This window comes from Myotis nattereri (assembly GCF_964212035.1).
Source record: "Myotis nattereri genome assembly, chromosome: 1".
Lineage (NCBI taxonomy): Eukaryota > Metazoa > Chordata > Mammalia > Chiroptera > Vespertilionidae > Myotis > Myotis nattereri.
The window spans coordinates 66,589,930-66,616,419 of NC_138075.1; the positions used below are offsets into that span (position 1 = coordinate 66,589,930).

General features: G+C 57.2%; 3 protein-coding genes across 4 annotated transcripts in view; all 3 read right to left on the minus strand.

Moving 5' to 3' along the window:
* The window catches only part of LOC308534346 (bifunctional peptidase and (3S)-lysyl hydroxylase JMJD7), a 22,484-nt gene extending 8,438 nt beyond the window's left edge, over positions 1 to 14,046 (minus strand). Inside the window, exons 1-15 of one of the 2 annotated variants that reach the window (XM_081112828.1) lie at positions 13,969 to 14,046; positions 8,189 to 8,342; positions 7,862 to 8,115; positions 7,489 to 7,545; positions 6,917 to 7,012; positions 6,628 to 6,704; positions 3,610 to 3,682; positions 2,875 to 3,317; positions 2,573 to 2,601; positions 2,348 to 2,390; positions 2,046 to 2,100; positions 1,663 to 1,790; positions 1,272 to 1,355; positions 949 to 986; positions 26 to 161 (exon numbers count right to left, since the gene is read on the minus strand). In XM_081112828.1, the coding sequence (XP_080968954.1) occupies positions 26 to 161; positions 949 to 986; positions 1,272 to 1,355; positions 1,663 to 1,790; positions 2,046 to 2,100; positions 2,348 to 2,390; positions 2,573 to 2,601; positions 2,875 to 3,317; positions 3,610 to 3,682; positions 6,628 to 6,704; positions 6,917 to 7,012; positions 7,489 to 7,545; positions 7,862 to 8,115; positions 8,189 to 8,342; positions 13,969 to 14,032 (1,731 nt within the window). In that variant the 5' untranslated portion in view covers positions 14,033 to 14,046. Of the gene's footprint in view, positions 1 to 25; positions 162 to 948; positions 987 to 1,271; positions 1,356 to 1,662; positions 1,791 to 2,045; positions 2,101 to 2,347; positions 2,391 to 2,572; positions 2,602 to 2,874; positions 3,318 to 3,609; positions 3,683 to 5,654; positions 6,168 to 6,239; positions 6,400 to 6,627; positions 6,705 to 6,916; positions 7,013 to 7,488; positions 7,546 to 7,861; positions 8,116 to 8,188; positions 8,343 to 13,968 lie in introns of those variants that run through there. The other variant, XM_081112827.1, reaches the window with a different exon arrangement.
* Positions 14,047 to 14,431: 385 nt separating this feature from the next.
* LOC308534360 (mitogen-activated protein kinase-binding protein 1-like) lies at positions 14,432 to 22,913 on the minus strand. Its single transcript, XM_081112846.1, has 12 exons — positions 22,785 to 22,913; positions 22,459 to 22,595; positions 22,200 to 22,255; positions 20,898 to 21,125; positions 20,324 to 20,490; positions 19,942 to 20,087; positions 19,625 to 19,822; positions 19,374 to 19,458; positions 18,836 to 19,119; positions 17,967 to 18,569; positions 17,465 to 17,550; positions 14,432 to 16,872 (listed from the first exon to the last, which is right to left on the minus strand). Exons 1-12 carry the CDS (start codon positions 22,886 to 22,888, stop codon positions 16,645 to 16,647), a joined length of 2,322 nt encoding a protein of 773 aa, XP_080968972.1. The 5' UTR covers positions 22,889 to 22,913; the 3' UTR covers positions 14,432 to 16,644.
* A 218-nt stretch (positions 22,914 to 23,131) lies between these two features.
* The window catches only part of LOC308520003 (mitogen-activated protein kinase-binding protein 1), a gene marked incomplete at both ends in the record, with an annotated part of 51,129 nt that continues 47,770 nt past the window's right edge, over positions 23,132 to 26,490 (minus strand). Inside the window, 9 exons of the mRNA XM_081092424.1 lie at positions 23,132 to 23,199; positions 23,372 to 23,483; positions 23,592 to 23,667; positions 23,947 to 24,068; positions 24,228 to 24,298; positions 24,681 to 24,806; positions 25,057 to 25,148; positions 25,915 to 26,090; positions 26,310 to 26,456. Coding sequence (XP_080948550.1) covers positions 23,132 to 23,199; positions 23,372 to 23,483; positions 23,592 to 23,667; positions 23,947 to 24,068; positions 24,228 to 24,298; positions 24,681 to 24,806; positions 25,057 to 25,148; positions 25,915 to 26,090; positions 26,310 to 26,456 — 990 coding nt within the window. The remainder of the gene's footprint in view (positions 23,200 to 23,371; positions 23,484 to 23,591; positions 23,668 to 23,946; positions 24,069 to 24,227; positions 24,299 to 24,680; positions 24,807 to 25,056; positions 25,149 to 25,914; positions 26,091 to 26,309; positions 26,457 to 26,490) is intronic.

Genomic DNA, 26,490 nt, shown 5'->3' on the forward strand with positions numbered 1-26,490 from the left:
GCCCCACCCGGCCCAGCCCGCAGACCTCATCCTCGGGCAGGTCTCCGTCCAGCCGCAGGGCCTGCCTCAGGGCCCTGGCCACCACCTGCTTCCTCCTGCTCAGGAAGGCGTGCTCCTCAGCACAGGGCCCGCAGCCCAGCCGCACGGCCAGCTCCTTCGGTCTGCGTGGAGAGGGACCATGAGGCAGCGCCTGGCCTCGTCAGCGAGAGGAAGCTGGGCCTGCCTCCCTGAAATGCGTACTGCGTGTCTTCCCTCCTCTGCTCGCCCATCTCTCACCTCTCCTGTGTCCTGGCAGAGGTGTGACACGTGCGGATGGGAGGGGGGGCGGGGGACCCAGCCGCACGCGAGGACACACGGGGAATGTAGTGGAGGACTCACTGTGACTAAAGAGGCCCCTCTGGAGTCCCAGGTGCAGACAGGCCCCCGGTGGGACCCAACCCACTTCCTCCTCTCAGCCTCTCTCCCTCACCCACTCAAAAGCGACTCCAGAGGGGACGGAAACCGGTGTTCCCCCCGCTTCGTGGTGAGCAGGCATGTGACTCCTGGTCTCGTGAAGGTCAGCTAAGGCCCCCCGACAATGACTGCCCCCCGAAGTGGTGCCATTCTCTCCTCTCCTTTCCTTGCCCTCTCTGTGCCTCAAATCACTCTCCTCGCCTCCCACCTGTTTTCCAGCCAAACGTTTATCAAGTGCCTCCTAAGTGCCAGGCACAGGGCTAGGCACACACCCCTCCAACTAATGCAAAATGTGAAAAAGAGCCCCTGTCTGCTCAGACTCCCGCACGCTGTGCTCCGCCGTGGAGCACCCCCCTGAGCACCTAAGAGAAGTCAGGCGGTCGTGCTGGGAGCCCCCCACTCGCTCCTCTCCGTTCCTCCAGGCGGAGTGCCTGGCCATCGGCCTGTCCCAGCTGCTTTCCCCCGACCTTTCCCAGTGCCCAGCCGGCCTCTCACCCTTCTTCTTTTTTCAGCTCCACCCTCATCAGCGGTTCCTGAAAACATGAATGCTCCCGTCACAAAGGTGGGCCACCCGTTCCTCTCATTCCAGCCCGAGCCACACCCCACGATGTCCCCATGCTCCCTTGGGCCCACAGCCATCTCCCGGGGGCCGGCCTGACACCTGAAGCAGGGATGCTCAGAGGACCGCCCCGGGGCCTGGTCCAGCACTTATCCAGGGTGTGGCTCGAGGGCAGAGCTGCTACTGACGCAGGCCAGCCCTTCAAGGCCTGAGCCGGCCCTGCCTGTGCCACTGGCTTCCTTCCTCCGGTGACCAGTACCTGGGACGTAGGGAAGACGAGTCTCACCACTTGGCCAGAGGGCAGGGCCCTCAGGGGCACCTTCAGTTGCTCCTGGGGGGCATCCTGCAGGAGCATGAAAGAAGGACTAAGACTCTCTACCCTTCCTTCCCCGCAAGGACGCCACCAAGTGCTGCTGGGAGGGACAGGAACAGCGGGAGGGGGCCACGGGGTCAATGTCAGCCTCACACTCTTCCCAGTGGGCCTGACTCTTCCCAGTGGGCTTGACCCTTCCCAGTGGGACTGACCCTTCCCAGTGGGGCTGACCCTTCCCAGTGGGGCTGGGGGCTCAAGGTGAGCAGCGGGACTGTGGGAGCAGGTGCTGAGGGCAGGAGGGAAAGGCTCTGCAGCCTCACGGAGCCACGGCACATACCTGCAGGTGGATGCTCAGCTCCGGCTCCCAGCAGGCCAGGCAGTGGAAGCGGGAGGCAGTGCCCACCGAGGCCTCCTGGGGACCCTCACAGGACCCGGGAACCACAAGCTGAACTCTGCCTTCTGACCCTGGAAACAGGAACGAGCAGAAAGGCTGGGAACAGGACCTGAGCCCACAGAGGCCCTGGTCTTGCCTACGGGGCCTCGGGTACTTCCCTCCCTGCACTGAGATGGGCGTCTGGCCCAGGATGAGGCTGGAGATGGAATGTCCCTCCCCCGAGGAACAAGGGGGAAAGCCCCTGCTCCCGCCTGAGGACAGAGGGCATCTAGTGCCAGGCCCCCTTAGAAAGGGCTGAGGGCTCTTGCAGGGGGTCAGGGACTTACCCTTCTGGTCCCCAGCCTCCTCCAGTCGAACGTGCAAGCGGGAGACCTCCCGGGCCTGACATGAGAGAGCCCCCGACGTAAACACCGCCTGTCAGAGGCTCCCACCCGCCCAGCACCCTGGTTCTTGCTCCTCAGCCCTTTATTTCCTTGGCCTGAGGCACCAAGCACTCCCTGAGGTTGTTTCCTCCCGAGGAACTGAAATCCCAGGGACCCCCATCCAGCTCCGCCCCCGACCCCCATGGTGGGCCTGAAGCTCGGGGAGGAGGACAAGCAGGTGGCTGCAGGGAGGGTTCTAGACTCACCACCAGGATGCCATTGCTGACCAGCCGCTCGGCACAGTCGGTCCTGAAAAGAGCCCCCAGCGACCCTAAGCGGGGGTCCAGGTTCCCAGGTGCCCCCCAAGGAAGCCAGGCATTCCTCCTCTCCCGCTGGATGTCCCCAGGGATGGGGTCAGCTCTAGTGCCCTGCACCCCGTCCCTCCCGAAGTAAGCACGCCCACCCGGGACTGTCCCATGGCCGCGACTCACACACTCTGCAGCCGAAATTCAACTTCCAGCTGCGGCTGCTCACCCTGGACACAGAAAGAAACAAGTTAGAAAGGGTGAGGGGTGGGAAGGAGGAAGTTATGGGGGGGGGAGAGCAGATTCCAACCCAGACGCCAGCTGGGGCTGGGACCCGTGGTGGACAGCGACTGTCCATCACCAGGCTGCTCCGTCCCTCTCTGGCCGCCCCAAGAAAGCTGCCCTGGGCTTAGGTGTCCAGAAAGAGGGTTGGGATGGGACTGCTTCTTGGGACTGTAGCTACAGGAGAAGGGCCACACACCAGCCACCCTCCCCAGCATCGCCCTCCGGCCCTGACGCAGCCTTGCCTGAGGGCTCCCCAGGAAGCACTCGCGGCGGGACTCCCCAATCCGCAGCGCCCCCACGTCAAACAGCACCGACAGCACGGGGTCATCGCTGGTCAGAAGGTCCTGGTCCAAGACTTGCAGTTGCAGGACATTCTGGAAGGGGAACAGAGGGAGGGGCTTCAGGAAGGAGGGTGCGCAGGAAGGTGAGTGGGACGAAATGAGGGGCTGGGAGGGGACAGTGGCCATGGACGGGGACAGTGGCCGTGGACGGGGTGACTCCAGGCCCACCTTGAGCTGCCTGTGGATGCGGAAGCGAAAGCTCTGATTCCAGATGGGGTTTCTGCTGTTGCTCACTGTGCGTGTCTGCAGCCTCTGGCTGGAGGCCGTGGGCAGCCACAGAGTCACGTAGCAGTCCGGGGGGGTCACTGTGGGAAGAAGGCGCGAGCACCCATGACGGCCAGGAGCCCTGCCCCGCCCGGCCCCACAGGCCCTGTCCCTCCCCCGCAGGCAGCCCCGGACGAGCCGGAGACCAAGGAACGGGGCTGGGTCGGAGGCAGAAGAGCGGAAGCAGAGCCCCGACTGGGACTTCCCTGCAGCCCTCCCCTCGGCGCCCTCTCCAGGCCCCCCCTGCACGCCCAGCCCTACTCCCCTCTCTGCACTGCCCCTGCCCACTCCGAATGCCACTGCAGCCTGTTCCCCGCCCTGGGCAGCACTCACCTAGGTCCTTGGAGGGCAGGCCATGGGCCTGTAGGACACGAATGGTGAGCAGGCAAGTCTCGGGCACCTTTGCCTGCAGAGGAGAAAGGGACAGGCTTGCTGCAGGCCGAGACCCAAAGGAGACAAGGGCCTCAGGAGAGGCTGGGGCCGAGTCCTGGACCCAAAGGCCCAGCCCTGCCCAGAAGGAAAGAGGCTGGTACCTGCAGGCGACCCCTGCCAACGCTTAACACACGCTCTGGCCGGCTCTGGACCCATTTTGTACATGAACTCATCTAATCACACAACCACCCGATGACCAACCCACAAGGAAATCGAAACAGGAAGGCTAAGTAGGCACTTGCCAAGGGTTCAGGGCCAGGATCGGACCAGGCTCGCTCCAGATCTGTGCTCTCGAACCCCACACTAACCCGCTTCCGGTCCTGACACTAAGTCTCCTTTCACCCGCTTCCCCAGCTCACCCTGGATGGGCAGCCCAGGCTGGTCTTGGGCAGGGGGCAGGAAAGGCACTGTCAGGCCTTGCGCCCCCTGTTTGAGTTGCACCCCCCCCCCCCCCCACACACACACACACTCTCTCTGCCGCTGGCCAGGGCACAGTTCTGGAAATGGGCTCTACTAGGGTGGGGACAGCAGTTACCAGATCAGACTGCCCACAGGTGGTCAAGTCCTTCAGGTCCCACAAGGTCCGGCTAACAATGGTCCTCACGCAGCTCCCTCTAAACCCAGAACCCTGGGTCTGGCCTGTGACCCTGGCAGGTTGCCACGCAGGGAAAACCTGTGCCAGCCAACACTTCCTTTTGGCCTCCAGCCCTGCCTCGGAGAGCGTCCTGCCTCGGAGAGCGTCCTGCCTCAGAGGGCCCTGATGGACGGCGGAGTCCAGAGAAGGGCCGGGGAAGCTCGCCTAATAGCAGTGTCAGCCCTGGGCTCCCACCCCAAGCAACTGAGTCAGAGGAGCAATGGAGCAGCCACTTCCCTCTGGGGCCCCGGGACTGCGTTGCCAGGGCCCAAGTCCACGGTGCCAGGGAACTCGGCCTGGAGCCTCTCCCTCGGGCAGGCGGAACTCAGGACAGTCCCTCATCCCAACGCCCTGCCTCTTCCCTGGCGTCTGCTTGCCACCCTGGTCCAAGAAGCCCGCAGCTCTGCTGAGACAGCAAACGCCAGGCCTCGGGGGGCCAGGGGTTAGAGGGGAGCCCAGTTCCCTACCTGTCTTGCGAGAGCCATGAGGCCGAGAGTCCTCGGGAACCAGGTGTGCCAGGCAGTGGCCGGAGGACTGAGGACTGCCAGCTCTTTCATCCAGAGCCAGGGATGCCCCAGCCGGCTCCAAGCTCCTCCCCTGTCCCTCCCCACCGCCTCTGCTCCACCCAAGCCCCACTCTTTCCTGGACCAGCCACCTGCACAGGAAATGAAGCATCTGAAACCCATATGAAACCACTGGCCTCCCTGTGGTGGGGGCTCAACACCCCAAAGACCCATCCTCTCCAGCCATCAGCATCTGTGCCCACCCCACCCGCCCTGCTCTCCTAGCTCTCACCTGGAAAGGGGGCCCCCAGGAGAGCTCGCTGTCCGAGGCTGAGCAGAAAAAGACTGGAAGGTGGGGTCTGCGGGAGCCACTTAGGTCTGGAAAGCAGGGGATGGGCCCAGAGCAGCAGCAAACGGAAGAGCCGTGCCCCCCATGACAGGGCCTTTTGCAATCTCCCAATGCCAGTATGACAGGAATGCCCAGTCCGGCTGAAGTGGTTGGACAATCTGAGGAATGCCCCAGGCCCCATCATGACCTGGCAGGGGCGTGGTTTGTTCTTTGAAACAGCCCTTCAAAGCGGCCGCCCCAGCCCTGGGCTGGTGCTGGGGGATGAGGCCTCTGGGCTGGCAGTCGGGAAAGGGGGCTCCCATCTCCAGGGCCCGGTTGGTGGGGAGGGGGTCTGAGCTCGGAGACCCACTCCTTCCACAGAGGAAGTCTCAGGAGGGGCGGGCTTCTGTCCCCTCTCGGCACCACAGCCCAGCAGCTGCCCTGGAGCTGGGGAATGAGACAGAGCCAGGAAGACGGGGCACACACAGATCACAGCCATCTTTTATTGAGCTTTTCCGCTGCGCCAGCCTTGCTGCCCTCACAGACACCATCTCCGGTGCTCACAACACCCGGAGGCAGGAACCATCACGATCTGTCTCACAGACAGGTCCCCAGTGCTCCGAGGCACACACTCACCCAGGGTCACGGGGGTGAGGCAGTGCTGCACCTGGCGCCTCACCCCTCCTCCAGTGCAGGCTGCTGCCTCACCGGTGAGCCACGCCCGGACTGCAGGGACCTCCTGCTCCGGTCCGCCTCCAGAGATCCTACACAGCTGGTCGCAAGCCGAGCTGGGCCAGGGGCCAGCACGCTCTGACTCCACGTTGCCTCTAGAATTGACCTGGCCCGGGAGAGGCGCCACCTTTTCCACACGTTGTCATGGGCAATATTCATTCACCAGGCCTCCATCAGGCAAGGCCCGAGGCCTTCGTGAGGGAGTCGAGCAGCTGGAAGTAACTGTACTTGAGGTCATACTCCATGTCATACCAGAAATTCACTGCAGGGAGAACGAGACCTGAGCACGAGGGTCCCCCTTCTGACCTCCAGCCTCCCTGACCCACCTCCTCACCAGCGATGCAGCCATGGGACTGCTGGACATGGTGGAACCACAGGGCCGGCAGGTAGAGCATCTCACCAGCCCGCACCGTGCAGCGAAGGGCCTGGGCCTGGCTGTAACTGGGGTACCGAGCCAGATCTGGAGCCAACGGGTCCAGGGGGATCCAGGGCACCTGGGGACACGGTGGATGCCAGGGAACAGGCTCGAAGCCCCAGGCCCTCTAATTCCATCTTTTCCAAAGGTAAACACCATGGGCCCTGCCCTGCTCAGCACTGGCAGGCCCCAGATGTAGGGGTTTTTCAGAGCAAGGTGCCACCACCCCAGCTCTTTTGTGCCTGCTCCTCAGAGTCCAGGTTCCCACCCTTTCCCTCTCCCTGGGGCCCAGGAACAAGACACACACCTTCTCCATGGCCTCCTCATCCACCATTTTAAAGGAGCCCTCTTCCGTGAGCTGGTAGGTTGCTGGCGTGTACATCTCTGAAACCAGAGGGGGGAAGGTGTGGGGACCCTCAGGTGGCCTACAACTTGCCGGCCACAGCCACTTGCTTGTTCCCTGGCACAGGGGCAGGGGCAGGAGTCCCCATGCAGTAGAGACACTGTCCACACCTCAGGCCCGGGCACCAGCCAGCCCAGGGCCCTTCCACCTTGGGCTGCGTGCGCCCCAGAGCCCCGCAGGCCGAGCCCCTTACCATAGGGGATGAAGGGCCGGTCACTGGGCGGATGCAGCAGGAAGTGTTTCTCTCCCGAGACCACACAGTAGAGGTTCTCATAGTGGTCCTTATGCACTGCCAACACAGAGGAGCCCCGGGAGGGATGTGAGGGGCCAGGCACAGGAGGGGCAAACAACCATGCTGGACACCTGGCACCCCAAGACAGCTTGTGGGTAAGAGAAGAGCACGCCACGCCAGAGCAGAGAGGGGGTGCCAAGGTGCCTGGTGGGTTGCAGGCATTTCTGATCTCTGCCCTCCAGGGACTGACACTTGCCAGGCCCTGGGCTCATCTCCACTGAGGAGAATTCTAGCAAACAGGGCTCCCCCGAGTTCACCCCTGACCTAGATGGCCTTTGCGAAGCTTTCTAGGGACGTAGAAGAAACAATGCCCTCACCCCCAATGCTATGGGTACCTTCCCCACCTGGGCTGCCAGGGGGACCCCCTCTTGCGTCTGAGCCTAGAATCCCAGAAGAAATCTTAGAGGAAAGTCAGTCTAACTTCCGTAAGGCCCAACCTTCCACCCTTGGCCTCCTCCCCACCTGATACCTACACGATGTCACTGCAGCCGCCTCCCCCAGCCAGAAGTTCACAGCATCCGGCATCTTTCCTGCAGGTGGGAGGGAAGAGGGAGAGTTAGGAGGGGGGCCTGAAGGTGAGGCTTGGAGTAACCACCTTACAGCGATGCTGGGCCAGGACGCAGGTGGGCCTTGGCCAAGCTTTCTAGGGACCCAGAAGAAACGGAGAGAGCAGAGGGAAAGGGCAGAGGCGGGCCACTGGCGAGGGACAGCCACCTTCCATTCATTGAGGTGAAGTTGAGGCCTGGAGACTTGAGCGTTCAGTGCACAGCACCTGACCCTGTAGGGCCAAGAGTGTGGGCCGAGTCATCAGTGACGAGAAGAAGCAGGTCCCCCATCTCCACTCACCCAGCGCCTCGGAGGCCCAGGGCACGTGGGGCTCCAGATCAGACAGCAGCTGGGGCAGCTCGGTGGGGAGGTTGGAGCACTGCTTCTGGACGTAGAGGACTCCTGGGTGTTGGGCTCGGCCCTCCAGTACGTCCAGCACGCAGCTCAGGGGCAGGCGGCGCTCGGCGGGCATCACAAAGCGGTCCCCTCGCACAGCATCCGCGTAACCGTCCGGGGTCACCGCCACACTCACCTCCGTGGAGCCCGCTGCGGCTCTGGAAGAACGGACGTTCGGCCCACGCCCAGATGCCACAAAGCACCACCCACTTCCCCCGGGGCGGCCCCCACCTGAGGTAGGGGAGCGACCACTTCTGCAGGGCTGGCCAGTGCTGCAGGGCGTGGCGGATGATGCAGGGCCTGTTGGGGCAGACCCAGTCCCGGTAGAAGTGGAGTGGCGTTGGGGGCTGGTCCAGGTAAGGCACAGCAAGAGGCACGTTGAGCTCTGAGAGAAAGAGGGGAGCGGGGGCTGAAGCCAGTAACATCCTGCCGCTGCCCCACCGCCTGCATCAGAGACGCCCTCCGGGTAGGCCACCCCGTGTCCCTAGGCAATGCCCACGGGGTCCTGGACAATCAGAAATAGATGAGGGACATTTAAGGGACAAAGCGTGACGTACTCACAAACACACCACTCTGGGCCACAAGAGTTGACAGGGCCAGGACTACTGTTCAGCCCTTAATCCCAACCCTCCATGGACCATGCCTGGCCTGTACCATGGACCATGCCCGGCCTGTACCATGGACCATGCCCGGCCTGTACCATGGACCATGCCCGGCCTGTACCATGGACCATGCCCGGCCTGTACCATGGACCATGCCCGGCCTGTACCATGGACCATGCCTGGCCTGTACCATGGACCATGCCCGGCCTGTACCATGGACCATGCCCGGCCTGTACCATGGACCATGCCCGGCCTGTACCATGGACCATGCCTGGCCTGTACCATGGACCATGCCTGGCCTGTACCATGGACCCTCGGCTTTCCACTCCGGAGTGGCCAACCTCCTGGCATCCAGTAGGAAAGGCAGCACGGAGGTGGTACTGGGAGCTCCAGAATGAGTAGTGCTGAGGCCCAAGGTTAAGGGCTGGGCTGAGGCTGTGGAAAGCACCTTCTAACAGCGATACTTACTGAGCACCTCGAATGTGCCCAGTACTTGGCTTGGCCAATGTGGAGGTTTCAAGGGATGAGCCAATCATCATCTCAGGGAACTTACAACCTAAATGGGGAGACTGCCTGCCTCACAAAACCACAGGAGGAAAAGCGAACAGCATCACCATCCTCAGACACCCAGGCTGCCGTGTGCACTGGGCAGGTTGTGCTGTGTGCCACCTGGGCAGGTGTCTTAGTGGTCCTGGGTCACCTGAATAAAAATCTCCTTCTCCTTCACTCCTGTCATCCTATTGACTGTCTCCGAGTCCTGTTGATTCTACCTCCTTATGTCTCTCAAACCACCCCCTCCTCCTTTGCCCTGCTGGTGTTCACATTCACCAACCTCCTTTGGGTCCTCAAATGTCACCTCAATGAGGCTTCCCTCCATGGCCCCCTCTTTTTTACTTATTGGGGTGACATTGGTTCACAAAACCATACAGGTTTCAAGCATATAACTCAACAAAGCATCATCCGCACACTGCATCGTGTGCCCATCGCCCCCAGCAACGTCTCTTTCCATCCCCTTTCCCCTTTGACCACCTCCACCTCCTCCGACCCCGCTTTCCCACTGGCTATGACCACACTGTTGTCTGTGACTATGTGGAGTTTTTTGTTTTGTTTTGTTTTCTTGTGCCTGTGTGGTTTTTTGTGTGGTTTTTTTTCTTAATCCCTTCACCTTCTTTCATCCAGTCCTCCAACCCCCCTCCCCTCTAATAGCTATCAGTCTGTTCCATGTACCTATGCCTCTGTTTCTACTTTATTCATCAATTTATTTTGTTCATTAGATTCCACATTCGAGATCATATGTTATTTGTCTTTCTCTGACTGGATTATTTCACTTAGCATAATAATCTCCTGGTCCATCCATGCTGTTGCAAAAGGTAAGATTTCCTTTTTTGCGGCTACGTAGTATTCCATTGTGTAAATGTACCACGACTTTTTTCTTTTAATATATTTTTATTGATTTTTTTACAGAGAGGAAGGGAGAGGGATAGAGAGTTAGAAACATTGATGAGAGAGAAACATCGATCAGCTGCCTCCTGCACACTCCCTACTGGGGATGTGCCTGCAACCAAGGTACATGCCCTTGACCAGAATCGAACCTGGGACCTTTGAGTCCGCAGGCTGACGCTCTATCCACTGAGCCAAACCGGTTAGGGCTGTACCACAACTTTTTTATTCACTCATCTACTGATGGGCACTTGGGCTGTTTCCAGATCTTGGCTACTGTAAATAATGCTGCAATGAACCAGGCCACCCTTTAAAAAACTGTAACCTTCTCCCAATAACCCTTATACCCCTTCCTTTATTTTCCTTTTTTAAAAAACTTGATTTTAGGCCGAAACCGGTTTGGCTCAGTGGACAGAGCGTCGGCCTGCGGACTGGAAGGTCCCAGGTTCGATTCCGGTCAAGGGCATGTACCTGGGTTGCGGGCATATCCCCAGTGGGAGATGTGCAGGAGGCAGCTGATCGATGTTTCTCTCTCATCGATGTTTCTAACTCTCTATCTCTCTCCCTTCCTCTCTGTAAAAAATCAATAAAATATATTTTAAAAAAAACAAACAAACAAAAAACTTGATTTTAGAGAGGGAGAGAAACATCGATGTGAGAGAGGTTCATAAATTGTTTGCCTCCTATATGTACCCCAACCAAGGACTGAACTCAACCAGGGATCAAACTTGCAACCTAGGTATGTGCCCAGGCCCAGGAGTCAAACCTGAGACCTTCCAGCGCACAGGACTTACGCTCCAACAAAATGAGCCACACCAGCCAGGCCCCTGTACTTTTCTATCATTTATCACCATCTAACACACTACGTATTTCCCTTATCCAAGTGTTTATTAGTCTCTCTCTTGGTAGAATGTGAGCTCCATGAGGGCAGGGATGCTTGTCCTGTTCACAGGTGCTTCCCCGGGAACTAGACTGATACTGAGCACACAGTGCGTGTTCAGCAAATATTTGCTTAGTGGTTGGATGACAGTCTCCATCTCCTGGCAGGATGGTTGCTACAGTGAACCAACTTGTTTCCTTGGCTTAATTCTACTTCCTCGCAAAGCATCACTCACCCTGGCCCCAGTCATTTCCTAAAATACAGTCTCATCTTGTCACACCCCCAGTAAGAACATCCTCTGATGACTTAGCTCTTACTCCTCACAGAACACTGCCTGCCTTGTCACGCATTCAGGCCCAGCCTCCTTTCCCGTCTGTGCCTGGTGCCTGCCCCTTACCGCACACTCCTCAGGCAGCGCCAGACTTTGTTCCTGCTGCCCACTCAGTCTAGAATGCCTTGCTCCTGGCTTTTGTAAAGGGTAGAGGGCTTTACTTTGTTATTTTCATCCTTGAGGTCTAGCCTGTCTGAACCCGCCATGGGGGGTTACCGCCTCCTGCTCCAATCGGCCACTGCATTCATTTTCCCTCTGGGGTCATGCTCTGTCTCTCACAACCGCATCTCACGGGTCATCTTTGCCTTGCTTTGCAATCAGTTGGAAAGTGAATGTCATTAGATCAAAACTTGGAACTGAGTGGGAAAACAGACCCTGGTGGGCCCAGGAAAACGGAAATGGAAGAGCTGGCCTGTGTGCTTGCTTCATGGACAGAGGGTAAGAGGAAACCTGCCAAGCAGATAAGGGAGCAGAGGGGAGAAACTGGCGAAGGGCCTTCCCAGTCATGTCAGCCCATTAAAGCAGTCACCCTGGGGTGGGGCTGGGGGTGGGGGTAATAAGGGGCTCAGTAAATCTCCCTCTTGTCCTCGCTAGGATTTCTTAAGTACAGGAAAACGGACTTTTTTTCTTTTTTTAACCCTTTGTAGTTTCTGTAGTTACTTCAGTTTTACTTCCTCAGCATTTAATAGTCCTTCCTGTAGAGCAGGGGTAAGGAACATCGGCCTGCCGTATAAGGCGGGGCGTACAAGGCCACAAAAATCAAGTGGTCCGGCCCTGCCAAGGCTTTGGGGTGAGTTAAATGTCTGACCCAGTACAGCAGGCTAATTTTTCAGTTGATAATTTGTATGGCCCGAGAATGATGTTATAAATACCCAAGTGGCCCTTGGCAGAACAAAGGTTCGCCGCCCCTGCTTTAGTGAAAGGCTACTGTTTTCTCCTGGGTTTTCGAAGTGAGGGGATTTCAAAAGGGATCCGAACAATTCCTTTGGCCAAATTCTTCTGCTAGAAATTTAGCCAATAACACTCACACATGTGCACAAACTCTCTGCTCCAGGCCCAGTGCCTCCTCACTGCTCCTTGAACACACCAGGCACACTCCCAGCTCAGGGCATTTGCCTGTCCCTGCCCTCTATCCTGTGCTCTTCTCTCCTCCTTCAAGCCTGTGCTCAAATGTAGCCTTATCAAGGAGGCCCATCCTGACCATCTGACTTAAATTTGCAACCCGCCCTTCAGCCCTATGCACTGAGGCCTATCATTCTGCTTTGTCCCCCGCTCTCCCATAGCACTTATCCTGGAACACGTTTCTTTGCTACATAATCTACTCACTCAGTGTGCCTATGACTCATGGTCTGTCTCCTCACTTGGAATTGTAAGCTCTCTGAGGACAGCGATCGGTCATGTACCCTAAACACACTGAACAGGCCCTGGCACACTGAAGTGCTTTAAGTACAGTCATGAGCCACTTAACAATGTTTTGATCAACAATGAACTGCAAATGCAACGGTGGTCCCATAAGGTTTGTGGTGATGCTGGCAGTGACATAAAAGTACGCACAGCACATACAATTATAGTAGCAGGCTATAATATGTAGGTGTGTGTAAATGCACTCTATGATGCTTGCCCAACAACGAAATCACCTAGCCTCACATGACTGTATCTGCTAAATGAATGCTCAACGTATTCGTTGCAGCACTACTGGAAACAATAGATTGGAAATGACCTAAATGTCCAATAAGAGTGGGCTGATTAAGTAAATTACAGCACTAGTACCCAGGTGTGAAAAAGATTGCGGTACAGGGATATGGAAGGATCTCCAAGATACATACCCAGAAGAGTATGTTTAACAGGCTATCATCTGTATAAAAAGGGAAGCATACAGTTTTGTGTGTGGATACAAACAGCATTTTTGCTGTTGTTGTTACTCTTCACCCAAGTATATTTTTTTCCACAGATTTTTAGAGTGGAGGGGGAGGGGGGGACACACATAGATTGGTTGCCTCCTGCACAAGCCCTTGACCGGAATCAAACCCACGACCCTTCAGTGCACAGGCCGACGCTCTAACCAGTGAGCAACACTGAGCCACACCAGCCAGGGCTGAACAGTATTTTGGAAAGATACTGTTTCCAAAGCTGGGGCTTAGGGTGGGAAGAAAGCTTACTTTACATTATAAATCCGTTATTTTTTAAGTCATGTGCCCATGTTCTATTCATTGGTGAGAAATCGCTTAAAAATAGGAAGGGGAGAGCGGAAGGGAGGGAAAAAGAAGGGAGAAAAATAAAAACCAAGCGGCGGGGGCCAGGGGTCACCGGCACCGCCGCCGCCGATTCGCCCCGAGCTCTGCCCGCCCCCGCTGGGAGGAGTCGCTCTAGAATCGAGTTCCAGCAGCGGTTCAGGGAGGGAGAGTCCCACCACCCGGAGGACTTCGCGGCCGGAACGGGGGAAGGCAGCAACGGGCCCCTGGCTATCAGCGCGGGCCGGCTGTGGGGCACAGGACGGCACCCGCACGGCCAGTTCCTTCAGGAGCCCACGGGGGTGCGCAAACAAGGGCGGAGGAGGTTCGGCATTAGAGTGATCCGAGAGGAGGCATCAACCAGCTCCGTGCACGAGGTTTTGCGCTCCTCGAGGGTAAGAACTAGGGCGCGCCCCAGGAAGCACCGGGGCCACGCGACTCGGGGACCCAGGCCCGGCGTGCCTCCCACGCCCTGAGACTGACCTGCAGTCAACGCCAGGCACCACAGCCTCAGCGAACCCACTCACCCCTTACCGCCGCCGGGAATTCTCGTAACTCCCTCCGCACGGCGTCCAAAGCCGCCTCCGCCATGACGCCGCCGCCCCGAAGCCCCGCCCTCCCTCCTGAAGGCCCCGCCCCCCGCATGAAGGCCGGCCCTCCCCTCCTGAAGGCCCACCCTCCCCTCCTGAAGGCCCACCCTCCCCGCATGAAGGCCCCGCCCTCCCTCCTGAAGGCCCCGCCCCCCGCATGAAGGCCCCACCCTCCCCGCATGAAGGCCCCGCCCTCCCCTCCTGAAGATTCCACCTCCCCGAGGCCCACGCCAGGGCTCTAGCTCCCCGCACTCCCACGACTTCGTCGGGTCCCCACAGATGAAGCCGCTGCCTGGATCGAGCTTCCCTTCTCCCCGCCCCAGCGCACCCCCGATTCCACTATCCATGCAGCGAGCAAGAAGCGCCTTCTGTTGCCTGCCCCACTTGCTGGCGTCGGAAAGTTAGCAAATGAATGTTTATTGACCAGTTCATACATCAATACAAACTGACATGTTAAAAACAGCCCCTGCCCATAAGACCTGGGGAGGGGGAAAGCGCCAAGGCCTGGACAAAGTATAAAAGTTATAAATAAAGGGCTTTCAAAACTGGGTCAGGGCAAATCTGAACAAGAACGGCAACTGCCGGTGGCCTCAGACATGCAGAAGGGGATGGGCGCCAGCCCGGCCACAGATTCCCCGCCTTCCCGCCCCCCAAAAAGCTGGGCTAGTAGTAGGAAAGGGCGGCCACCTTCTCACCAACATTAGCTGGAGTATTGCTTCCTCCTTGTGAGGGACAGGCTGGCTAAGGATTACCAAGAACCCAGCCAGCCCACAGGGCCCAGCCTGAGCCCTATCCGGGATGGGCTGTGGCCGGTATGCCAGCTGGGGCTGGGGTACAGGTGGAAGTGTGTTTCTAACTGACTAGCATAGCTGCAGCCCTACCAGGGGATCCACCCTCAGCTGTGAGAGTTCTTGGGCCCAGGGTTTCTCTGTAGATTGGCCATAGAGGTGGTGGTAGTAGAGAACAGTAGGGGTGAAACAGGCTTCATCTGTTCAGGTGCACTCAGGCTGACCCAAACAGAGCTGGGCCCCCTTCAGAATCCAATTCTCAGCCTCTGCCTGTAGAGTCAGTAGGGCCCAAAGGCCTGTCCATTGGAGAATGGGCTTTTGTGGCCTGGAGCTACATACAGTAAAGCTGCCCCGCCTTACCTGAGGCAGGGGAAGCAGTAGGGCCGAGACACACATTCTTCACCCCAACACATCAATAACTGCTCCACTACTTGGTCCTACTCTCCCTGCCCACTGTGCCGTCTCCTTCCCCTCACCCTGAACTGCCCTTCCAATTCTCATCCTTCCCCTCACCTCTACCACTTACCTGCCCCTCCTACCACCTTTCCAGTGTGTCTCTTGCTCCTGCTGCAGCGCCATGTGCCTCCCTCCCCTCAACCTCCAGCATCCAGAGCACCCTGGGTGCCCAGCACTACCTTTGAGGAGGCTCCCTCTACCCAAACCGAGTATCCTTTGGGCCATCTCGTATCATCTAGGCTGTGGACACCAAGAACCCAGAATTTGGGTTTAGTGTGTTCCACCCCTTTTCATGCTTCTTGATAGGCATTCCCCATGAGCCAGGGTGGTGAAGTCGGGTAGGACATGAGAGGAAACCAGGCACACATGAGTCAGTCAAGTACTCTAGCAATGAACATGCAACAGGTGTGTGTGTGTGTGTGTGTGTGTATTTCATCTGTGGCCAAGGTCTTTAGAAGGTGGGCCAGTGCCCTGTAAACCACGAGGGAAGCTCCAACACAGGCTTCTCAATGAGCATCACCCAGGATGCAGGGAGATGGCCTCTGGGCTCCAGCAGCCTGCTGGGGACCAGAGTTGGAGGATAGGGAAGGCCAAGGGGCCGAGGAAAGGAGCCAGAGCTTCATTTCTGCCTAGCAGAGGGCTTTACTGTCCTGCAGCAATGTCCCACCGCTGGCTCCACAAGTTCTGGCCAAGACAGAAAGGGGGCACAGGGAAAAAGACAATGCTAGGGCCCTCTTGGAGGGGGAATAGGAGTGGAATGTGGGGGCTTAGGCCTTGATACATTCTTGATAGCTGGGAATGCCCTGAAGGGCCAGAGGGCTCTGCCTTTCTGAACTGCCAGGAATTGGAGAAAAATGGATAAACCCTGCTCTGGCAGCCAGGGGAGTGCAGCTGGTGTGGGAGGGGAAGTGGAGGTAGAGGAGAGGCTCTGCTATTGGCTGAAGGGTATTGAATACCACATTACCTCTCACCTCTACCTACAAAATACCCTGTGTGTGTGCTCCACCCCAGGGAGCTGATCCCTGCAGTAATTTCAAATGGCTTCTAAGAAGAGAGAGGGCCAGCCCTTCCTAGATGGGGCAGGCCACCCTCCTACTCCTCACAGCACCAAGATGACAAAGACCCAAGACCTAACCCCTGCGTGAGCTACCGGAGGAGTTGTGGAGGCAGGAGTTCCAAGGAAGTGAGGCAACAGTCAGGGAAATAAATTAATAAATACAGGGGCCCCATGAGGAGCAGCTGGGAAAGCTGCTTCCCCTCTGAGCATTGATCACTGCTATCCACTCCAAGCATCCCCACAGGTTTTAGTGAGTGGAGAGGGGCTAGTTTGCAACAGGGGGAGCGTTCACTTGGGACAGGCTTCTGGAGTTCAGAGTCTGCGTTCCATGCGACGCTCCACAGCTCGAAGCAGCAGCTCTGAGTATTGCTCTAGCAGGGCCTGTGTTTGCTCAGCTCCCACAGCCCCAGGGCTTCCACTGGGGCTGGGCAGCACTGTCCCGGCCAGGGCCTCTAGTTCCTGCCGCACTGAAGAGAAGGTGCGTCTGAGGAGCTGGGTGATGCGACTTTGCTCCACCGAGGGTGTCTTGCAGCTAGCCACCTGCAACAGGACCCCAGAAGTGGGTTGGAGGAACAGTGGAGGGATCTGTCAATGGATGTATGAAAAGGAGGGGCTCCACCTGGGTAGCCCACCCCCAAAGAAGGGACTACATGCCCAGCTGTGTGACTGGGAAGCCCACACTCCAAGATCAGCAAGTATGACCAAAGGCTATGGGATGGAGGCAGACTCTGGAGTGACCCCAAAAAGAGGAGCACATCACATTATGGCACCATCTAAATTTTGTAACTCCTCTTTAAGGCAAATAGTCCAGGGCAGCCAAATAGTTTTTAAATATGAAAAGGGATATTATTAATAATTACATTGTGACAAGAGGCATAAACTGGGATGGTCCTAAGCAAACTAAGACACGTGGGCTCTCTACCCTGCCTTCTGATCTGAGGAAGTCACTAGCTCTTAGTCAGAAATAACCAGTAGGTGCTTGGTTCAAGTGGCCTGACCTGGCCTCTCACCCCCTCGCCTCCTCCGCCCAGGATGTTCTTAATTGCTCCACCCCCACCAGTGGAAGAGCCTTCGCATTAGATTCTGGACACTGAGCTAGCACTCCTGACGTGGGTGGGTGCCCAACACGTACCAAGTGGTAGAGCTGTACGGCCTGGCGCACACTGCCCTGGAGCTCTGCCACAAGCTGCTCACACTGCTCCAGGCTTACCACCGGTTCTGGAAGAGACAGATACAGCTCAGGCCCAGCAAACCTGCCCTTTCTGGCCTCCCCACCCATGGCTGCTCAGAGCAAGACAGGCTACCCCCAGCATCATAACCCTTCCACTTGCCCTCAGGCTCTTCCTCTGGCCTCTTCCTTCCCAACACCCTCCCGACACACAGAAAACAAGGTCCAAAGGAAAGGGCCAGTCCCAGAGGCCAGAAGGCACCGAGGTCAAGTGGGTCAGAGAGGTCATGAAGGTTGGCAGGAGTGTCTCACCATCGGGGGTGTGACTTATGGACCGAGACAGGAGCAGACAGGACGAAAACGCCAGAGGCTGGACGCACAGAAATGGAATGGAGCCAGAGAGCGGCCAACAGAGACGGGGGAGAGAGGATGGGTCAGGAGATGAAAGCTGGGGAGCTGTGCACACCTGCGGCCTGGCTTAGGGCTGCCCCGGGCCTGGTGCACTCCATGGGGTTGGGAGTCTTCTCAGGGGGTGGGGGCTGCAAGATCTCAGGGTCTTGGAGGAGGCTGCCAACCGGCAGGTGCTGGGCACAAGGGCTGTTGGACCCAGGCTGAACCTGGCACTCTGTCCTAGGCCGGGGAGGGGTACCCTCCCCTAAACAGGCCTGTCTCTCAGATGAGCTGTGAGCCTTTCCTAGGCCCACTGGGGAGCCAGGCTGTTCTGCCTCACTAGGGGTCCGGCCCTTGGTAACAGGTGAGAAGGTGGCCAGGGTAGGACGATCAGGAAGTGGCTTTGGAATGTCCAGGACCAGGTGAGCCCGGCTGGGCAGGGCCAGCTGCCTGAGTGGTGGGACCCGGATGGGGGCAGGAGCTTGAGGTTCAGCCGCCAGGCCCAGGTTCTCCCCGACAGAGATGCTGCGGGAAATCTTGGCCATGGAACTGGAGGTGGGGTTCTGGTAGGAGTGGGGCCGAGACAGAGACAGCCGGTCATCAGCCTGCGGCAGGGAACGTAGGCCCTCCTGGGCTTCCATCTCCCGTAGGAGTAATGGGCCTGGCAGAAGAGCCCCACCTACAGAGGAGACAGAAACATATGCAGGTCAGGTGGTAAGGAAGGTGTCTCAGATGCCAAGGCTCAAATACCTGCTGAGCCGTGCACACACCCACTAAAGCAGTGGTCACCAACCAGTGGTCCGCGAGGTCCGAAAGGTTGGCGACCGCTGCACTCAAGGACACCCAGTGGTAAGCAGAGTGGCACGGAGGGCGGCATCAGGCCTTCCTTTAGCAGCTCATGCTCCACTCCCCACACCCGGGCGCTGAGCCCACCAGGCCCCTCACCCTGTGGCGCCAGGCTCTGCATGGACGGGGCTTTCTGGAGTCCACCACAGGGGCTGGCTGTGGCCATGCTCTTGGAGATCCAGCTGCTGTCCGCATTGACACGGCGTCGTGGCAACAGCACAGGGGCTGCCTGCTGGGGCCCAGGGTTCCTCGGGGAGGGCTCCACCTCCGGGGGTGCTCCTGGAGGGTTAGCACCATTGCCTCTCAGCTGCTCACCAGAAGCCTGCGGCACCTGGACTGGCTTCAACGTCAGTGGCAGGCTTGAGGAAGATGGGGACGGTTCCCTGCAGGGAGGAAACATGGAAGAAGGACCGGAGGAGGAAGATGGGGAGACGCTATCACAGCACTAGGGAGCGCGAGGAGAGGGCAGGCGGGCACAAAGCCAGCCAAGGCAGCTGTCCTAAAACTGGCGGGTAGGGGAAGCCTTAGAGAGAGGAGGGCTCCATGCTGCCCCAGGGGCAGAACTGGCCCTACTGGAAGCACTGGGAGGGCCGGAGAGCGAGCTCCTGGGGCAGAGTGAGAGCTGCTGTGGGAGTACCTGAGTGGGGGCGTCAGCACTTGCAAAAGGAATCGTGAAGAGATGCTCTGAGACTCTGTCCTCTCTGGTACCCGGACTGGGCCCCCTGCCAGGGTGACAGAAATCATGAACTGAAGCAAACCCTTGCCCCAGATTCTACCCCCTGGAGAAGGCAACCCCAGGGCATGGCCTGCCCTTGGACCTTCCCTCTCAGCCAGGCAGAGGGGAGCAGGGCTGACTGCAGAGGCCCTACACTGGCCCTGTGACCACACCTGGAGCAGCCCCATTGGCCAGAGTCTCAAAGTGCTGTTTTAGAAACTGCTCCTGGTCCGGGGTACGGGGGCTGCCTTCCTGCAGCTCATAGGGACCAGTGCCTCCCTCCTCTTCCTCCTCTTCCTCATCACCCTCAGCTGGCTCTTCAAGGTCTGAGGAAATGCCATCCACACTCAGGGGCTCCGTGCTTTCAGAATCTAGAAGGGGAGGAGGGGAGAAAAGCACCACGCTGTACCCATCTGCCACCAGAGCCTCCACGCCCACCTCAGCCCACTGACCTGCCTGGTCTGGGCCTCCCTCAAGGCTGCAGCCTCACCTTCATTGGGGTGCTCAGGGCTGGAAAGGCGGCTGCTGCTATAGTCCACAGAGCAGGCGCTGTCAGGGCTGTGCTTCTCTGAGCCCCTGTTGCCTGGGTACACTCGTCCCAGGGTCCCTCGAGCTGGGGCCTGCACCTGGAACTCACTGCCAGGAAGGCCAGCAGTGGGGGAGGCAGTGAGCAGGGGTAAGCAGCAGCACCCCTAAACTTCTGCCTTCCTTCTCCCCCACCTGTGACAGGACTGAGGCTGAGGAAGTGGTGACATGGTAGGCAAGCCCCAAGGACCCTGGGGCCAGCCCTCTGCTCATTAAAGAACACTCAAAGGGAAGGGAAGACAGGGGGCCGCATGTCCCCAGGGGCCTGGTGGTGGCAGAACCCTTGCCTGGTATCCAAGGTGGGGCTGTCACTTGGCTCCGGGTAGACAATACCATCTTCGATGGGTGTAGGCTCCAGATCCTGGGGAAAGACCCCTTCCTCTTGGGACAACAACCGGATAATGTGGGGGCAGGAACAGGGCTGGGAAGCGTGAGGCTGAGGGGACTTTTCATTCTGGAAACACACGAAGGGGTATGATTGAGGTTGCTGATGTGACAGATGCTCTGGGAAAGAGGAGGGGTGGGCAAGGTTTTGGTGGGCGCCAACTCTGGGAAAAGCTGGGTACTCCAATTCAGGACAGACACTAGGAAGCCAGGCTGGGCTCCACCTCGTGTTCCTGAGCTTCTAGAACTATACTAGCACTCTGATTGCAGACCTCCAGCCACCACTTAGTATCATCAGCCTCCCAAGGAACCCTGCCCAAGTCCATCACACAGCCTGGCCAGCCCCACCCTGAATTTGCAGTTTGGGTTACCCATGCGCCACAGGGGCAAAGCGAGCATAACTGGACCAGTGCTCGACTCCAGCTGTTGGCTAAGGCTGCTTGGAGATCTCCAGGGAACTAGGAGAAACTGGCTCACCTGTAAGGTCTCAGGGGGCTGCTGACCATGCTTCCCAGAACCAGATGAGGTCATGGCCAGAGAGTCCCTGCTAGGACCCCTAGAGCTTGGAGCTAGTGTCTCCAGCTGCCGCAGGTCCAGCATGGAGCGAACACTCAGCTCCACGCCTGACTGAGCCCAGCGCCCCCTTCTTCTGGGTCCTTGGTTGGCTGCAGGAACTGGACCCAGGAACTCCACTGTCTCTTGTGCCTGGTGTGGGGCAAGAGTGTGAGAGATGTAACGGTAACAAGCCAATCACACAAGCGTTTTAGCAAACATTCATATACCACATACTGTGTGCCAGCCACTTTTCCTGTATTAGCTCATTCAAACCTCACAACCATCTAATGAAGTAGGTACTAATATTCTCCCCATATTTACAGATGGGAAAACTGACGCACAGCAGGCTTAAGTAACTTGCCCAATTCCCACAGACAGTAAGTGGCCTGCCTATAGGTTATAACTCAGGTATCTGGCTCCAGAGTTCACACTCTTAGCTTCCCTCTATGTCCTGTCTTAGAGGACCTTCTGGTCTCAGTCTTCACCTGGTATTGTGGACACCTCAAAGCTAGGCGTCTCTAGAAGTCCCCTACTCTGAAAACAGCCCCAACAAGGACCCCAAGTCCATAGCACCAAGAACAAACCAACAGCCCAGCCTTGAGACACTTGGCCTGGTCACAACGCACCAGGGACACCACACCCTCATCCCAGTAACTGCTGCGCGACAATGAAAGGTGCTGGTGCTTGCAATCCCGACATGGACAAGTGAAGACTGAGCTGCCTTGGGGCTTGCTCCGAAAGCCTTTATTCCCGCCCCCCGGGTACACCAACTACCTGGAAGTTTTGAACTTACCTCCTAACCTAGGATCTTTAGAGCTATAGTTTCTCCACATTTCTGCTCTTTGGATCTTTGATTTTCTTGAACTTTACTTCTAATCATTTGGCTCAGAAACCCCGTTTCTACTCCCCACCTCCACCTGTTCTTTGTTCACATTTACCCAGGCCCCCAGGCAGAGCTGAACAAGTGGAGTGCGTCCCCAGCAGTGACTAATCCTTGCAGGCCCCTCACCTGGCCTACAGGAAGGCAATGCCTGAGCTTCATCATCCCCAACCAGGGACCAGCCTAGCCGCCCAAACTCCTCCCACAAGGTTCTTCCTTGGACACAAAGGGTGGAGCATGTGGGAAGACCCCACACCCCACGGCCTTGCCAAGCCCAGAAGCCCTGCTTTCACCTTCCTTCACCTCTGTAACCTTGGAAGGGCATTTTAACAATGGTGACTCACCCGACTCATTTCCCAGTGGGACAGGCTTCGGGGCAGGGCTGGGCTGGGCACCAAGGCTAGACAGAGACAGGCAGTCGGAGAATGTCTCCTGCCCACCCACCCCAGAGCCCTGGCCCCACACCAGTCCATACCCGATGTGGCCACAGTGATGCTCCGGTTTCCTCGGCTCACATCGCTCTTACCCCCCAGTCTCAGAAAGGGTATATCCAACCACTATACCCTCTGGTGCCCGTCCAGCCCCATCCAGACTTCCACAGACCTGGTTCTTTCTTGGTGCCCTTGGCAAGGATGGGCAGAGCTGGAAGCTCTTCCTCTTCAGTGCACTCATCTTCTCCCTCCTTGTCACTATCCGATGAGAGCGCTGGTCCAGAAGAGAGCATCGACGGGGCCTCGTGCCTGAGTCCCAGACAAGGAAGGTCATGGGGAAAGAGAACAATGTCATAGGTCTTCATGTGAGGAACAGGTATTGGGGGGTACAGAGTTGCTGCATGGCAGGTGCAGAGCAAAGAGGAGGAGCAGTAAGAGGACAGCAAGCAACATGGACGCCCACCCACTGCTGGCCCATATCCCATACTCTGTTCTCACCGACTGGGTCCAGCCGTCCTTTGGGGAGAGGATGGTCCTTGCTGCTTGACCCCTCGCTGCCGCTGGCGCAGCTCAGCGAGACGCTGCCTCATGCTGATGGTCATCTCAGAGCTCAGGCGCCACACAAATATGCAGCTGGGTAGAGCCACAGACTTGTGTGAGGGAGGGGGAGGGTAGAACTCTGGGGGCAGCAACACCATTGGTTCCCCTTCTCCATGGGCTGACAAGGAGACCAGAGCCACCCTATAGTGCGGGTCAGGTCCAGCCAAGAAATACCCCTTTCGGCCCTACTTCCCAGAGACATCATGAGACGAAGAGGGGAGGGGAGGGTGTGCTGTGGCTTCTGCTCACCTGTCGCCCGACACAGAGATGAGATGTTTGCAGTCATTACTAAATTTCATGCCAGTGACAATCTCTGTGGAGAACAAAGAATATGGCCTATGAGCCCCTGAAGTCCCAGCCAAGCTCCTATTCCAACAGTGGAGGTCGGGGGTTGTTTGGAAGGGAGGGGCAGGCAGCTCTGATAGGTGCCAAAAAACTAAAGGAAGAGTAAAGTTCCAGCGGTAGAGTATTGGGGCTACACTCACCTGAGTGGCCAAACATGGTGGCCACACACTCGCCTGAGGCGAAGTCAAAAATGGAGAGGTTCTTGTCAGAACAGCTGGTGGCAATGTAGATCCCCGAGGGGTCCGTCTGCACCTGAGGAGTGGGACGCACAGCTGGGAGGAGATGGGAAGCACCGGCCCGCCTCCACCTAGCACCCCGTCCTCCTGTTCTCTGGCCCAGAGCCCATCTACTGGCCCTTACCTTAATCAGAGTGCCATCCTCACCCTGTGACCCTTTAAACAGCTTCTTCTGCTTCCCACTGCTGATGTTAAAGATCCTGTAAAGAAACACACTCTCATTCACATGAGGAAGAGGTCACGATCCCGCACACCTGGGTGGCAGAAATGCCAGAATTCACTCCCACATTCTCTATAGGAGCCACTCCCCTACACCAAAGGGACTACCACCTCTTGTGTGAGGCGAAGTACTCATTCTATGGGCTCAAGAGGTCACAAAGTCCTGGACAAAAAGGCAGACATGGGGACTGAGGTGCCTAGAGCTGACCCCCTTGGGCATCAAGGAATGTGGTCAGGTGGTCTGAAAAAAAGATGCCCACCGAATATTTCGGTCCTGGCAGCCAATAGCCGTATACTTCCAGCTGGGCTCCACGTCCATGTCATAGAGGGTCGTCTTCCGTACCACGTGGTGTGTCCGTGTGAACTGGACTCCATCTCCAGACTGCAGGGGTGGAGCATATGGACAGACCCCAAGCCCCATGTCTCACCAGGCCCAGAGAGCCCTGCTTTCTCTCTTCACCTGTCATAACCTCAGGTACGGGAATGGCAGAGACCCCCAGCACCTCTTGCTGCGCCATTCAAGGAAACCCCATCCCCTCACCTTCTGCGCAGTGCGGAAGTAGATGCTCTTGTCTGCTCCACAGCTGATCATGCGGACTTGCCCATCGCTGGCTATGGAAGAGAGAGGCCTAGTTATTCCCACTGCTCTCACCACGTGGGGCCAGCTTTTCCTCTGCCTTTCTCCCTTCCTTCCCCGCTGTTGAGCTACTCTACATGAATGGGACAACCAATTACATCAGGATGCTTACCTCCAAATCTGGGCTTTCCTTTACCCCTATCCTCAGCCAACCTGGCTGGCTCAGGACCCCCCGGACTAAGAGTTTACAATCCACCTGCCTTCCCATCCAGCCCCAGGCCTCCCAGCAGCTGTCCAACATTCCCCATGACAGGCACACCCTTCTCACAGCGGCGGAAGGCAGGTGGCAGTGGGGAGAGGGGTAAGGATGATGTTGGTGGTAGGTGGCAGAATGTGTCTCAATTACCCTGCCCCCACCTGCAAACTTGACAGCAGTGATGGAGGACGAGTGCTCGTCCAATGTCTGCTGTAGGCTATACTCCCGTCCAGCATCCAGCACATGGATCAGCCTGTCCCGGCTCGCTGACGCTAGCAGCTTCAGACCTGGGGTTAGAAGAACTCATCAGCCCACAAGTGCCCAGAGCAGGCCCCTACCTGAGCCAGGCAAAGAGGCCTGCAGTAACTGAGCCCCATGGAGCAGGGATGGAGCTGTCCTCCTCTAAACCTGCAAAGACACCAAATGATTCAAAGGACTTTCAGTCTCACATCCAAGAGCCAGGACAGAGGTAAGTGGCACTAGCAGGATGGAGGAGCCCTGTGCCATTCTGGGCTAGGGACCAGGTATCCTCCTGACCTGTGTCTGGCTTAGAGTACTCCAGGCAGAGAATTTCCGAGTCATGGGCCTCCACCTTCAGCATCTCACTAAGGGACTGCAGCTCGTGCACCCTGCAGAAATGAGGAGAGGATGGCAGGGGTCATTGCCAGGCTTCAGGAAGAGAGATTCACGCTGCTTTCTCTGCTACAACCTCTCTCCCAATCTTTTCCAACATTTACTATTTTTTTTTAGGCTTAGAGGAAGGTTGTAATGAGTACAGAAGAGTTTCCATATTTCCTTTACCCAGCTTTCCCAAATGTACACATCTTACATAACAACAGTTCAATGACCAGAGCCAGGAAATTTACATTCATACAATACTAATAATAAAACGCTTTATTTGGATTTCACCAGTTTTTCCACAATGTTCTTTTTCTGAATCCAGGATCCTATCCAATTTGCATTAGTTGTTATTTCTCTTTAGTCTCTTGCAGTCTCGAATAGTTCTTCAGTCTTCCCTCGCCTTTCATGACCCTGACGCTTTTGAAGAGATCAATATAGGTACTCTGCCACATGTACCTCACTTTGAGTTTGTCTGATGTTTTCTCATGATTGGAATGAGTGTATGCACTTTTGGCAAGAATAACACAGAAACAATGCTATGTCCTTATTACTGTATCATATTATGGGCTTCATGATGTTGACATGAAGATATTAAGTTTGATCATTTGTTTGAGGATGGTTTCTGCTGTGTTTCTTCATTGTAAAGTTATCTTTCCCCTGTATATAAATATCTTCCCCAATCTTTTTGAACCAAACTTTTCTGTCCTTGGGGACCTAACTCCTCCAGCCTGCACCATGAGACACAGTCAGTATCCACTCCAGGCCTGGCATTACCTGAGCGTGCCCATACGGTCCCCCGAAGCTAGATGCTGTCCATTGGGGCTGATACACACAGAACGGATGCCCACACGGGGATCCATCAGGGACCCATCAGCTTTGTCTCCTCCAGGCAGCTCAGTGTCCAGCAGGGCCTGAGTGTTCCCATCCACATAGATGATCTTAATGAGGTCCTGGCGGAGCAGATGCAGAGAAGTGGGTAAGGCAGGCCTGACCCAATATAATTGCAAGGGAAGAGGAATGCTGGACAAGATAAGCCTTTGGCTCAAAGAGCCCAGTCAAATCAGAGCTGGAAGATCAAGGTCTGGGGACCCCGTTCCTGAGAAGGCATGAAGGCTGAGGGGATGGGAATACTAAGTAGAGAGTGGGGGCCCTAAGGCCTCAGGGCTCACATTGCTGAGGATATTTCGGTGCAGGGTGGAGCCATGCACCCCGGAGCTCTCTGTGTTCCACAGGCGGATGGTGTTGTCTGAGGAACAGGTGATGAAGGAACTGGGGGGGAGGCAGGCTTGGTTACTGTCCTTCACTTCTGGGTAGACCTGAAGGGGCAGAGGGAACCAAGTCAGATCTCCA

What these genes read in the sequence shown, in the direction of transcription:
- LOC308534360 (XM_081112846.1), bottom strand. Translation starts at nt 22,888, where the DNA reads ATGACCATCAGCATGAGGCAGCGTCTCGCTGAGCTGCGCCAGCGGCAG. An exon ending in AGCCCCCTGAGACCTTACAG is followed by an intron (nt 20,491 to 20,897) that starts GTGAGCCAGTTT and finishes GTGTGTTTCCAG; the next exon opens with AATGAAAAGTCCCCTCAGCC. An exon ending in AGCCCCACCTTGGATACCAG is followed by an intron (nt 20,088 to 20,323) that starts GCAAGGGTTCTG and finishes CCTTCCTGGCAG; the next exon opens with TGAGTTCCAGGTGCAGGCCC.